Source organism: Scophthalmus maximus, chromosome 10, assembly GCF_022379125.1.
Source record: "Scophthalmus maximus strain ysfricsl-2021 chromosome 10, ASM2237912v1, whole genome shotgun sequence".
NCBI lineage: Eukaryota > Metazoa > Chordata > Actinopteri > Pleuronectiformes > Scophthalmidae > Scophthalmus > Scophthalmus maximus.
Window position 1 is genome coordinate 14853716 of NC_061524.1, and position 14424 is coordinate 14868139.

Sequence of the window (14424 nt, forward strand, 5' to 3'; positions counted from 1 at the left end):
CAGTAGTACCCCTCTCCCCAGTCGTCATTATTCATGACCTCTCACCTCCTCGCACATGGATTATCGTGGCTTTGAACTCGCTGCGTGTGAAGGAGAGACCATGTGCATGTGCACGTGGGCGTGTCGCGGCGAGCATTTGGGTTTATCATATCAGGACAATGGAAAAACAGCATGAGAACCTTCACTCCCCACAAGGCCATCTCGGTCTCAACACCAGCTGCGAGGAGTGTTTCTCTGTGTGTGTGTGTGTGTGTGTGTGTGTGTGTGTGTGTGTGTGTGTGTGTGTGTGTGTGTGTGTGTGTGTGTGTGTGTGTGTGTGTGTGTGTGTGTGTGTGTGTGTGTGTGTGTGCGCGCGTGGGTGTATGTCCCTATCTCTCTCTCTCTCTCTCCATGGGTTGTGATTTTTACGCAGCCATACGGCGTGACAGCACAGATCATTAACTATTCATCGCCCAGGGAAAGAAACGCAAAGCGTGGGAGTGTAATGATACGGAAGGGGAGCAGGGGGTGTCAGAGAAACTTTGGGGTCTGGTTGGATATAGATACATAAAAGTTTAGGGTTTTGGGGCAGTTGCAGATTGTGTAGCATGCTGATATTACATTACGCTGGTGGTTCTCTGCAAGTCTCAGTAGTGGAAGATCATTCACAAATTTGGAGCAAGAAAACCAGGATGGACACAAAATGTATTTCTGCCTCTGCGTGTATAAATTCACAATGGTGCATTCACGCAACACGCACATATTCCCAGTCTTTTTTCTTGAGTGGAAGAGTGACCAGAAGTTGAACTCCCAGTGAAGGACTCATTAGGAACTGGCTCACTGGCACTCACACACACGCATGCACGCACGCATAGGCGCACACACACACACACACACACACTTTTTTTTTGTATTTCCAGTGTTGAGCACAGTGTGTTTGTGCGTTTAACTACTTTGTGTTGTGGCCAGGCCAGGCCACCTGCGGGGGATTTGGGGCGGGGTGGCGCTGTGTTGGAGGAGACGAGAGGCATGATGTTGTTGTTGTTGTAAAAATCCAGGAGAAGGAGAACGGGGTACAGTGTGTCATTAGTTGTTGCAAAATGTGATTAAATTATGCAGCGGTCTCAGCATCGTGACTCACTGACTCCCAGTATTCAGATGGAAAGCGTCACAATGTTTGACACTTCGTCAGTAATGAGCAGAGTAACACATTTCCTGCTTCATTTTGGGGAATAATATCATCTTTTTCCCCAATCTGTTGCTGGTCAGAAGCAATCCAGTGTCCAAATCAAGACCTCATTTATTTTTATTTTTTGAAAAGTTTTGAATTTTTACTTAATGTTTGATTTAAAAAACACTTAATCTGTTAAACAATAGAATTTAAAAACTTTGGATTAGTTAGAGCTACCAATGGTGCATGACCACCAGCCCATTTCAGCTTTCTTTCCACTTCCCATGACCCGAAGCTGTTTCATGAGCTAAAAATGATTTATTTTGTGGTGATAATTTATTTTAAAGAGATGAACAGCAGGAAACACATTTTCATAACTGTGTGAAGACTTGTTTTTTTTTTATCTTAAATAGCTTCTTTGAAGAAAATCTGTAAAATATGATGGACCATTATCATTTTCATCCCAATTACTCCTCTGACTGTAGTTTAGATTAAAGTGATTTTACTTTGCCTGAGCGGCCTCTGCTGTGGTTTTTACCGAGCAAAACATTTACATGTGGACGCTCTATCCTCTCCCTGATCATTCACTTGCCGCTTGTGCTTGATTTAGGGTAACATGACAGAGAATTAATGACTGTTGCACTGAAGCACTGCTCCCAAGGAATAATGAATGAAGTGAAAATATTATGTTTGAAATGAGCAATGAGTAATAAAGTAATAAACCGCTCTAGGGGTGAAAGAAATACGACTTGTGCAGTGGGAAACGGAAGAAATGAATGTATCAAGAGGGACAACAGGGAGAGGAGAGTGAGCTATGTTGTGCTCAAAGGGGAATTTGAGGAGTGAGACAAATGGGAGAAGGCTACTGATAGCTTTTTGAAATGATGAGAGAAAAGAGGGGGAGTGAGGTTAAATGTAAAGGTGTGTGAGCACAGGAGTTAATGGGCTGCGGTGGCAGAGATATGGATGTGGAGGGGCTGAACATGAGAACTATAAGAAAAGGGAGAGAGCAAAAAGATCAGCTGTAGTAATAAAAAAGGTGAAAGCAAATAAACCGAGGGGAAATGGGACAGGAACAGAGTGGTAGAGACGGCAGATGGGGAAGGATCTAATGGGGAAAACAGCACTATGGAACACGGGATGAGCGCACTTCAAACAGCTTCACCTCAAGTATACCTGTCAGGGAGCTGTCATTGTGGAGGCCGCTCCAGCTGTGCTCTGCACTCTCCCTGATCCCAGACCTGTCAAATATGCCATGTTAGATCAGAGGGGACTCCTTCACTGCCCCACACCCGATCCCAGTTCTGTCAAACCTCTTCCACACTAGATCACACGGCCTCAGATCACGTGGGTTGAGCGACTCTGTGCTCTTGATGCTATTTGTTGTGTTTACCTGATGATTCCCCCACTAATCTGTCAGAGCATCTCATCCCGTCAGTTAACCGATCGACCGGGGACGTGAGACCTGACCTCAAATATTCTTTGTCATAGCTAATTGGTCCACAAGCTAAAGTCATTTTATGGTAAAGTATGGCAGCGATCTGATCTTCCTGTTTTAGGGATCGTAGTTGTGAAAACTGTGATTTCTCTTTCACTGACTTTCAGTCACACACACACACACACACACACACACACACTCTCCAACATTTTCCACACAAGCTGAGCAATAGATAGGAAGGTTATCAAATATTCATGGTTTGAAACTTGGATTAGTAATGCTGTGTAAATGAGGCCATTTAAAAGTCTGTTTTATTCATTCTATCTGGGTTAGGCTTACACACACACACATCCTGAGCGCGCACACACACACACATACAAGCACACACAGAGCGAACACGACATGCTGGCAGCGCAAGCGCCCGCTCTTCACCACGTCGTTGACAGTGCCACAGCTATTTGAACAGGTATCTAGAGACAGTGTGATGGGTTGTGCGCTCTGTATGCAAATTGAAAAGTTGAAATGTTTCAGAACAAATGGAAGTGAAGAGGTGGGGGTTGCAACGCTGAATGTGCAGAATGGCTTCAATTCCACCCAGAGAACGCAGACTCAGGGGGAAGATTTGCAACGAAGATCAATGGATGTTATTGGGAGGCCATCAATCAACCCCTCCAACTCTATTGCTCACGTCTTTCTTCTCCTCTCAATATACCGTGGCACGGACTTTAATAGATAACCCAGTTTCTTGCCCATTGATTCTCAAGGAATGCACGGCTTTACAATAAAGTCAGAACGATGCTTCTTTTCTTCCTCCCGATGTCAAAGCATCTCAAAGAACGTGTGTTCATTTGCAATTCACTTTATAGAGCACAAAGGCTTGATGACAGAGTTTGTGAGCTACACTTGAGTGCGAGAGCCGTTCCATCTCGCTGCATAAATCCTCCGGCAAAAAATCCCCCCCCCCCCCATAATCCTTCTGAGAGTCGTGCTGCTCTCATTGAAACCAAACCTAATCCACCTGTGCTCACACACCTGTAGGAGCTGCATGTTCCTGTCTTCTTGTCATATTTTTCCTTCCGTAAAAACATTTTTTTCTTCTTTTCGTCTCCAGGTCACCAGGAGTCTTCCGGCCTGCAGCCATGCAGCACAGGCGGCGGCTCTTGTCCTGCCATGTGCACCTGCAGTAACAACATCGTGGACTGTAGAGGGAAAGGTCTCACCGCCATTCCAGCCAACCTGCCTGACAGCATGGCCGAGATGTGAGCAAAAAAATATTGTTTTCAATGACAATTTCACCATTCAGTCTTATTTGTCCCAATGATACGTAGATCAAATTAACTCCTCAGATAACTAAATCTAATTTAGTTATTGTTTGGTCATTTTAGGATCAGCTCTGTCTTTTTGCATTATGATATTAGACTACTCTGCATGTTGGAGAACATAAGCGACTGAATCTATTGCAAACATACTATATTAATATTTACCTTCACAAGTGTGATAACGCAACAGGATTATATTTCTTCCATCACCAAAAGACATCCAAACACATTATGTGTCAATTATATTTCCCCAAGGGAATAATGTGAGATTGAATTTGCAGATAAAATTTGTTATTTCTGGTTCAAAAATAAGTTTCTTATAACTCTCTGTGTAATACTCATATTTAGCACCTGTATACTTTTCAGAATAGTGCTAATTGAGCAGCAGAACAACAGGACAGAGGTGGATTTCATAGAAATGCAGGAGCATCCACCGCTGCATTGTTCTTTGAAGCATGCCACTGCAGGGCATTTGTTTCAGTATCCATGTTAAAGATGTGCATGTTTCAATATGAATCTGTGTGTGTGTATACTCATGCAGGGGTTTAACAAGGCTGACAGGATTAAACATGCATGTTTCATGTAAATATGCTGCTCCATCTCCTTCTCTCACCATGCATCACCTGGCAGGGAGAATATCCGTTTGCTATTCACTGAGAGAGACATGCAGACTAAAAACACAGATGGCTGTGAACTGCATGCAAGCACTTTGCTTAGCATCCCTCCCTCAGTTTATCAGCGCCGTAATGTCTGTCTGCGCATTAAATGTTTAAGGCCCCCGTGCTGTCAGCGATTCTGCGATTCATGGGAATGCACAGCTAGATTTTTCATGGTAGTTCTTTTGCATTCTTTAACGTGGGTTTTAACGCCCCTGGCGGAGAGATGTCTGCATGAAACGGAAGCCTACGGCAACACCGCGATTCGCGCACGGTGGGATAAAGGTGAAGGGAGAACACCAGCGGTCACATTGCATTTTCTTCCGAGGAGCAGCAGTGTGCACTTAGGAGGACACAGCAAGTTTCTAGGTCTCCTCCTCCCAATGGGTTCTGTTTATAAATACCCAGCCAGCATGGAAGTCACAGATCCCATGTTCCCCAACAACCCTGACCCATTTCCTCTGCAGCTCAGTTTCCTGATTTGGACGCGCAGTTCACACGTCTGTGTTCTCGTCTAATTGAATGACCACCCAAAAATATATTGACATATTTAAGATCCTCCAAAGGTCCTCACACGTCCTGTGTATTGGCTTTGCGATGTGTGAATAATTTTGCCTCACCATTTTGAATCTCGGTTTTTGCCAGGTGGAGCAACTCGTGCAGACCCATGTGATCTGTGAACCCAATAACTGGGCAGCAGCACCAATGGGGGAAAGGGGTGACAGCTGAAAGATAGCTCTACTGTGCACAGGTTTTATAGACAGTGGACTCTCTCTGCACAGGAGATGAGTAGAGACATTTTTAAAGTCTCTCTGCCCTTCACATGTAATTGGTGCTTAACCGTGCCCTGCTAATAAACTCTGCTATGTTCTGATTCATCTTTTACAAGACCAGGGTGAAACTCTGGCCTGCATCATGTGCATTCCAGCCCTGTCCTGCCTATCAGGGGTTCACCTAGCAGGTTATATTCACACAACACTTTTCTCCTCCGCTGTCAATTTTGTTATTCTCCTCAACTTTCCTCTCCGTGTTCTCTCCCTCTTTGCCGGCTTGCCAAATCACCACAGGCAGGTTGGAGGAGGCAGATCAGCGGTGAAGGAATAAAAAGAGAAAGGGGGGGTTGACTCAGTAATTTGGTGCAGCAGGTTTGATCTGTGCTTGAAGTTCATTATAAAATCAGTTTCAATTACAGCAAGGCGGGCTGCTGGGTATCAAGGCCAGCCTAATGCCTTCTTAATGAGGCACTCTGAAAACCCACATACACACACAAACACACACATGCTGCTTTCATTATGTACAAATCGGAGGACTGCAACCTGCCTGCCTCGCTCTCCCCTAATGAATGCCAGTGTTGTGTTTTTGGCTGTGAGGATGTGAGCTGGTTTGTGTACTCCTCTCTCTTGTGAGACCGGGCCCAGTCAGCCTAAACACCACCACAACAGATGATTATGCACCATAGTCTCTGTCTGCAATGAGTGATGTCTGCCATAACCCCCCCCCCCTGCCTTTCATCTGCGGCTGAGGTCCTGCTATCCATTTCTGACACACGCATGCACTGGGTGAATACCCAACGGCATAATGTGTTTCCCCTTAATGAAAACCATGCTTACACCCTAATGAAAAGGATGAAGAGCATTGATTGGGCCGATACAAACACCAGCTCACAGATACACAAAGACGGACAAACATACAAATGTTCAGTCTGATAAATTGGATGTGAGCCATCGATTTTCCGTCTGAAGACCACTAGAGTTTGTTTTTTTTCTTCCCCTCTGCCAATCAGACAAAGCAGCTCCTTTGTTGATTGGAGGGATTAAGTCGCTTGCACATATCGATCTGCGAGGAGCGACAACGTGGCGGCCAAAATAGGTTGTCACACAGCAGCGCGCGTGCCCTCATCTGGCCTAGAGGGTTTCTCGTTATATGCTGACACACACCGGAGCACCACAGCACGTACACGGTTGACACTGACGCTGAACACGCATGCAAGCAGCGTGTAGAGTGCCAGACTGGTTTGGACCAGTCAGACAGACTGGTTGATGAGAGATGGCGCTAAAGCCACTTGGCCCAACACTCTGCCGCACTGGTGAGGGCAGAGCGACCACAGCGTTGTCACTCTGCAGTAAATCCACGGACACACTGGGACAGGCAGACGAAAACAGACGGAGAGAGCGTGTCCACCGCAGGAATCTGTGGTCTGGAATCACTGCTATCCTAAGAATGTCAATTGCTCTCCCATATCGCTCCATAAACGTAGGCCACTCCTTTGAAGGACAACAGTTCTTGATTGAAAAATTTGGAAACTCAAAACCGTTAAACGGCCGTGGTTAATGTCTGACAAAACATCCCCCCCCCCCCCCCCCCCCCCCCCCCCCCCCCGCGGATAGACATAAACATAGCAATAGCCTTAGGCCTGAGAGGCGTGTAGTAAATCTGAGATCTCTCTAACAGAATAATTGAATCATGTGGAAATGGTCCTGAGCCAAGAAATCACACGGTTCGAGAGGGCGATGGTTGAATCTATCAACACCATTCTGTTTGCCAACGAGTTTTTGCAGATTTTCAAATAGTTTTCATTTTCCTGTGGCGACAAATCTAATTTGAAGGATCTTCAGATTCCGTCGCAGCCACCGGTCCACTACCACACATCGCGCAGGACCGCGCCTCCTGTTCTGCAGCAAGCTCCGATGCTGGGAGGCGGCGTGGTGGGACAAGCAGACAGGTCCACAGCTGGCTCCCGCCGGGCCCTGCTAAGCCTTGTTAAGGACAGTTTTAAAAGCTGTGAACTGACCTGCAGATAAACAGCCCTCTGTCAGCTCCACCAGGGAATTGTTCTGGAACCGAGCTGGGACCTAAGTAGCAGCCGGGCCTGAAAACACAGACATGCATGCCCACACTAATGGGGTTTAGTGATGTCTGTTTCCCTGGGACCATCTGAGACTGATTAAAGTTTGTGACTGTTCCGTATTAAGTGACAGAGTGTATGCTTGTCTATACATTCATTTGGTTCTTTGACAGTTTTTTTTTTATGCCGAGATTTTGTCAGGCCTTTTTCTTGTCAACTTTGCGTCAGCGGCTCTTAGGTTCGCGGGACAAAGTAAACCATAAGAAGTAATATTTCACCACACTGCTCTGCAGACACCCTGAGGATAAAGACAAATTTCACAAGAACAACTAAGATCATTATTGATTTCAGCATGTCATGTGAGAACGTAAGTGCCGGGAACTGTAAATGTTATAACAAGAAGAATTATGACGTTTAGTTGAAGACCTTAACACCCCCTGGCGAACCAAGACAGAGCCTTTTGCCCCGCACTCTTTTTCCACAGCACTTTAGTATTCAGATTGTTTATTGGTTCTGAGGATGTTATGACTCCAACATGCCTGGACCTATTACAGCTGGGGAATAGATCTCTGCTAATATAATCAGGCCAATCACAAAGGGTCAGAGGTTATGGGGGGGGGATTACTCAGCTCTGTTGCCATGGAGAGGTCTATTGTTTGGTTAACTGATGGTATCTCCTCTCTCCTCTCCTCTCCTCTTTCCTCCAGACGTCTGGAGCAGAATGGGATTAAGTCTGTTCCTCCTGGAGCCTTCTCCCCCTACAAGAAACTGCGTAGGATGTAAGTACAGAAGTACACTCACCTCAGGGCTAAATAATACAGATGAGAACAAGAAGTTGAGGGCTGGAAAAAGAAACGACAATTGGCAGTCCTCTCATTCCGCTCCTGAGGAGCATGAAGTATTTATTTTGTCTGTGACTGAAGGACATATTCTTGTTCTCAGACTTGGGGTTGGTACGGAAAGCAAGCGTTCAGATGCTACACAAGCATAATAACAGCCCTCGTGTTCCATTGCTGGGCACTGGTATTCCCCTGGCTGGTGTTGTGTCCACTTTGTGTATGTGTTTTGCCTGCATGGGCAAATTGTAAACTGGGATGATGATGAGGAGACGGAGAGTGTGCTGGAATGAGGGCTGAGGTTTCCCTCTCTCTCTCGGAGTGAACGGTGGCAGGCCGATGGCTGAGATGGAGCGGTTTTTCGGGGCCGCTCAGCCAACCGCCTGGTCACCCAGCCAGCACCCACCGGTCGGCCAAAGCCATAACTCCAACACCACCAGGCCTGACCGACATAGCAGCAGGGCGACGGAGGAAACGGAAGGTCAGGGAGTTTCTCTGCGCTCCTTCAAGGATTCCTCGCTGTTTTATCATCAACTCCGGGGACATTAGGAGGTTCAGACGAGGTGAATACAGGAGGGTCGACGCAGACCGAACCAGCTGCTATCTCATCGTAGTTCCAGTGAAAACTCGAGGGAGATTAATATTTATTCTTCCAAAATAAATGTTTTGTGTTTTTTCATTACTCCATGTTGAAAATTATTGTGAACCACGTGAACTCAACTAGGCCATATTTCTATGTGAGAGTAAAGGAAAGTCCAAAATTTAAAAAAAAAAGAGGAATGTTGTCTTATTGCAGCTTCCATGGACCTGGATAAAGAAACAAATATTTATTTATACAATCAAAAATGCAAAGAGAGAAGAATTTGGTAGACTTATCTTGGTTACGGTTTTACATTGAAGTAAATGGAGCTCTTATCAAAATAACCTAACTTTCATCGTCACATGCATAGGTCAATCACTTATCATTGGCTAAGAAACAGTAATTAATGTTTTTCACACGTAATATTTACAAACCAGATTTAATAGCAGTTTCCCAAAAAATCTAAAAATAAAAACATTAACAAACTGTTCTCTTTTTGAACAGAAACTGATCTGAGGAACTGGCCATGTTATTGCAGCGCCCTCCTGACCCTGATCCCGAGGGAAATTCAGGACTATCTTTTACAGCACAAAAATAAATGCCTTTTTTTGTCTCTGTATGTAAAGAAAACTGTGAACCGTGTGGATTCCATCAAGCACGTCAGGTTTTCACATGTAGTTGAGTGAAACTTGTGAAAAAATATCTAAGCTCAGCCAGAATTTCTTTCTTTTTTTAAAGCAACAATATTGTTACAAAAGGTTACCCCCTTTTTATTGAATATGATACAGAATTTTTGTGGTTTTTCGTTTAAAAAAATACACAAATCAGATTTAAGGGCCGTGCTTCTTTCCATCTGGTTTCCCAAATAGACATGACCAGCTATTGTTGCTGCTACAGATTCTGCTTTTAGTAACAACAATGTATGGCAGCAGGTCTGTGTTGACCCCTGGTGCTCTGTTGTTTCAGCTGGCAGTGCGCCCTCACCGGCCCGTCCTGTCCTACGTCCCACAGTCTCAGCAGAAATCGTGTGTAGACAGCATTGATGTATCATGATGAATATGGTCACTCATCTGGGTCCGACTCTGTAGATCTATTGCATTGTGTGTATGGAAAATAGTTAGATAATTGACTGTAAGGCAACATTAGATAATTATAGGTTGTGCTTTTGCGCGTGTGTCTGTGTATTTGTTTATTTGTGGCACAAAGGTATTTGTGCAATGCCTCCCTTGACCCTGCCTCCTCCTCTCCTCCCATTAAATGCCAAACCGCACACATGCTCTTTGACCTTGTCCTGGTTTGAATGACCTTCACATGAACTGCTCCTCCAGAGAGTGATGCACTACCGACACACACACACACACACACACACACAAACATGACGGCGACTGAGTTCGCAGACACACACCAGTGCAGATGTTGGCTCCTCTTTAGCCCATTTCTTTCTCCCTTTTTTTGTTTCCAAGAAACCTCAGTCCTTTGCAGGAAGACAAATGGGCACTTATTTAACTCTTACCCCCAAATGAGAAAATATCCCTCTCCTTCACCACATGATGATTTTCCTTCAAAGGTATCCAGTAGACTGGAGTTCAGTCCACATACTCCATTAACTCTATCTCTCTCTCTATCCGTCTTTCGCTCTCTCTCCCTCTGTCCCACTGTTCCTCATTTATTGTTGCCTTTACTCACACAGACACACATGTGCACACATATACACATAGACACATGGGCTTAGTGGTTATCCTGTGGGGAGAGGCCTGTGGATCCTATTAACAACAGCTATGTTCAGAGGCAGTCTACTGTATTTCGGGTTTGGATGTCATCCCATTTTTACTCATACGCACAGACCATGATACAACACAGAGCGGGTTGATAGGCCACATATAATACAAGTAAATGTTTTGATTGGCTACAAGTCTCAGGCCAGCTCCATTTCATCAAATCCCTTGAAGGGACGCACCATCAGACATGGGAGAGAGCTGGAACTCATCTTCATCCAGCTCACACTAAATTTGCTCCTCTGTCACTTGGCAGTGACAAGCGGGGGCCTCACATCCACGCCACCTTCCTGTGACGGGTGATACCCAGTTGACATTGGGGGTCGAACCACCCACAGCAAAGTGACTTTGAATTACTTTCCCAAAAGCTCAATTTCCTCAACTAATCCTCTGGCCTTTACTTTTGCAACACAGAGACCTGAGCAACAACCAGATCTCGGAGATAGCTCCTGATGCCTTCCAGGGCCTTCGCTCCCTCAACTCTCTGTAAGTGGCCCCGAGCCCAGTTTGTGCATGTGCATGTGCATGTGCGTGAGCATCCACTTCGGTTGTCATTTCCCGTGTCTAAAGCGAGTCTGTATTGTGATTTCCCAGCGTGCTGTATGGAAATAAGATCACCGACCTGCCCAAGGGGGTGTTTGATGGCCTCTACGCCCTCCAACTGCTGTAAGTGGAGCGTACGCTCACACTCTGCTGACGCACTGCAAACACACACTGACTACCAGGCAACCTTTACTCCCACTCAGTGAGGGAGTCATAACCTTCATATAAACAGTGTGCCTTTGCATAGTTCTCTTGCATAATGAATGCATGCATAAAGAAACTTTGACAAGCTGCCTCCCTCCCTCCTTATCATTCTTCCCTCCTCCTTTCACCATTCCTGTATTTTTCCTGACTCTACTCAGGTTGCTGAATGCCAATAAGATTCACTGCGTCCGTGCCAATGCCTTCCAGGACCTGCAGAATCTCTCACTGCTGTCGCTCTACGACAACAAGATCCAAACCCTCGCCAAGGGCACCTTCACTTCACTAAGAGCTATACAGACCCTGTGAGTCAAACACACACACACACACACACACACACACACACATCCTGCTGCACACGCTCCGACACATACTAAGCTGTCACCATAAAACATGAGCCAACACAGGAGTTGTTTACGCGCAGGTCTGTGCAATAACACAGGAATGGAATCATGAGGTAGGGAGGAGAGTAAATCTATCATCTTCACAAACACACACACAGCATCTGCAGCCAGATGCCGATCAAACGCAGCAGCCACTCTCTCCACCGCCGTTCCTCAGACAGCACCAATTCTGTCTAAATGGAGGCCTCCTATTTTCTGTTCCAATAAACAAAGCCGACCACACGCTATTATCAATACGGACCCCACACTGTGGCGCGTCCGCCATGACTGGAACACATTGCATGATTTCAAAAAAAAAAAAAAGTCGCAAACACAAGACATGCAAGACACCTGTTGAGGAAGATAGTTCTGCCTGTTGGCTCAAACCGCTCGCGTCTAGAGGGCACTGGATTTAAGAATCTCGGTTTAAAAGAGGCCTCTTGTTTTGCCCGCTTTCTGAAAACGGGGTAAAAATACACGCGGAGCCCTCCCCCGGTCTCTGCTCGTCGAAATTGACGACATCAATCTGAAGGCAGCACACACTCTGTAAACTTGAGTGGGGCTGGGAGATACGTTTGAATCAATGAGAATATTTTGCAACATAACCAGCAGCTCAATTAAAGCATCTGTAATAACCATTAATGAATAATCTGAAGGGATCCAATACGTGCAAAATCACATAATTAAACTAATATTCAGAGCAATTTACTGTTTTAATGGGACACCACAACATTTTTTTACAAATTTTAATTTAAATATTAGACATTTTTGTGAAATACTGTTGACTTCAGCTTATTCTAATTCCATATGACTTTATGCTAAGCTAGGCAGCTGCTGCCCCTTACTTCAGGTTCATCGCGTGTACACTGGTGAGGGATATGGAGCTGCTCATCGAACAGCATCTTTTACTTTAGCACGATAAGCTCATATCGCATGGGTAATCTAAAATCAATTATATCAAATGATCGCCCCGGCCATTCACTGATAATCACACTGCTCAGTCACAGACATTTTGTTGTGTTTCTCTGGTTCCTCAGGTGAGAGTCTACAGTAAGTCTGTGACACTCATGTTCGACCATGAACGTCATTTTTATCTTGCCCTTAATCCCATTAGTTTTCATGTGTGCCCCCTTTCCCCCCTCTCAATCTTTCGTCTCTTTCTTATTCTGCCCACCTCTCTTACCTTTTTTTCCTTCTTTCCCTTCCCTCCCTCTTTCCAGTCACCTGGCCCAGAACCCATTTATCTGTGACTGTAATCTGAAGTGGCTGGCAGACTACCTGCGCACCAACCCCATCGAGACCAGCGGTGCCCGCTGTGCCAGCCCACGCCGACTCGCAAACAAACGCATTGGACAGATCAAGAGCAAGAAGTTCCGCTGCTCTGGTAGGCCGGTGCCTCAGTGTCACTGTCTTCCAATGTCTCTGGTATTTCCCTTTTTGGGCTCAAGTTTTGTTGTTTTTACTCCACTGGTCTCTCACTGCTCTACTCTTACCTTCTCTCTTTCTCCCCGCTGGGAGTGGCTTTTTATCCTTGCTTTGTTCCCTCTACCTCTACCTCATTAAACGAGTGATCATTCCTGGCAGGAGGATTTATTCGGCCTATCAATTGCTCTGCCGGTGCTCCTCAATCAATAATTCCCCAGACAAAAAATGAAAAAAGGGGATAGGGATTGTTCGCCATTTCTCCATTTCCCCCTCCACATTGCCACATTGTGAGTCTGGTTTCACATGCAAACCGCAGTGAGCTGAGATCACCGGTCAAGGCTGGTGTACGGGCGTAGAGTTTCTGAACGTGCCCACCATTTCCCTGCCCTCTGCCAATCTCAGGCTCCCCTCCCTTACAGCCTCCATCCCCGCGCCCACTCATCACTCTCTGCCTGCCGGGCTCAGGTTCCCCCCCCCCCCGCCCTCCAACCCCCCATCCTGGGTCCACTATTGTGTTTATGCACCGTGCTACGCTGTTGGCACGCTGCACTGCTGAGGTTTCACACTTCTTTATAGCCTCATTTGTTTGGCTGGACCTGGTAAAAAAAAGGGGAGTCCACATTTATTTTCTCTTTCTTTTTTGCCCCTTTCCTACTTTCCCTCATCTCACTCTTCCATAGCAACAGCCAAATATTTACCACCTTTTAACATCGCTACTAGTTTCTCTACATCGCCATTTACAGAGACAGTGTGATGCTTCTCTGTCTAACTGTCATATTCGTTGTGTCATGTGTCGTCATATATATATAAACTCTATATATGACTGTTCTGAAGCATAGCAAAGCCACAGCTATGCCGACCAGACTGGTCTCACTGACACCCGTCCCTCTTTCTTTTCTCCATCACAGCCAAAGAGCAGTACGTCATCCCAGGTGAGTGGCTTGTAAATGTTCGCACTTATCATTGCTTTCCTCTTTTTTCTTTAATCATCCATCCGCAGCCATGTAGCAGCCTCATTTTTTTCCTCCCGTTACTCACTGTTCATCTGAACAAAAAATTCTCCCAAAGGGTTAAAGAATAAATTCAGTTTAATACAACTTGGGTCATGGTGATGTGTTTTTCCCGTCAGTCCTTTGGGGACATTTTATTTACAAAGCTGGCGACCAATAAGTCAGATGGGACAAGAAACACATGTAGATGATAATACATGTTTTAAACAAACCCAGAGGTTGGTTTAACTGAAAAGAAAACGAATGGGAATACAAGTCCTGAC

The 14424-nt window shown here is 45.5% G+C and overlaps 1 protein-coding gene across 5 annotated transcripts in view; it reads left to right on the plus strand.

Annotated features, from left to right (window-relative positions):
• Positions 1-14424, plus strand: part of slit1a (slit homolog 1a (Drosophila)) — an 88283-nt gene that overhangs the window by 53759 nt on the left and 20100 nt on the right. For 3 of the 5 annotated variants that reach the window (XM_035605215.2, XM_035605216.2, XM_035605218.2), the window contains exons 10-16: positions 3700-3847; positions 8116-8187; positions 11014-11085; positions 11194-11265; positions 11505-11648; positions 12947-13110; positions 14060-14083. In XM_035605215.2, the coding sequence (XP_035461108.2) occupies positions 3700-3847; positions 8116-8187; positions 11014-11085; positions 11194-11265; positions 11505-11648; positions 12947-13110; positions 14060-14083 (696 nt within the window). The remainder of the gene's footprint in view (positions 1-3699; positions 3848-8115; positions 8188-11013; positions 11086-11193; positions 11266-11504; positions 11649-12946; positions 13111-14059; positions 14084-14424) is intronic. The other 2 variants (XM_035605217.2, XM_035605219.2) reach the window with 1 other exon arrangement.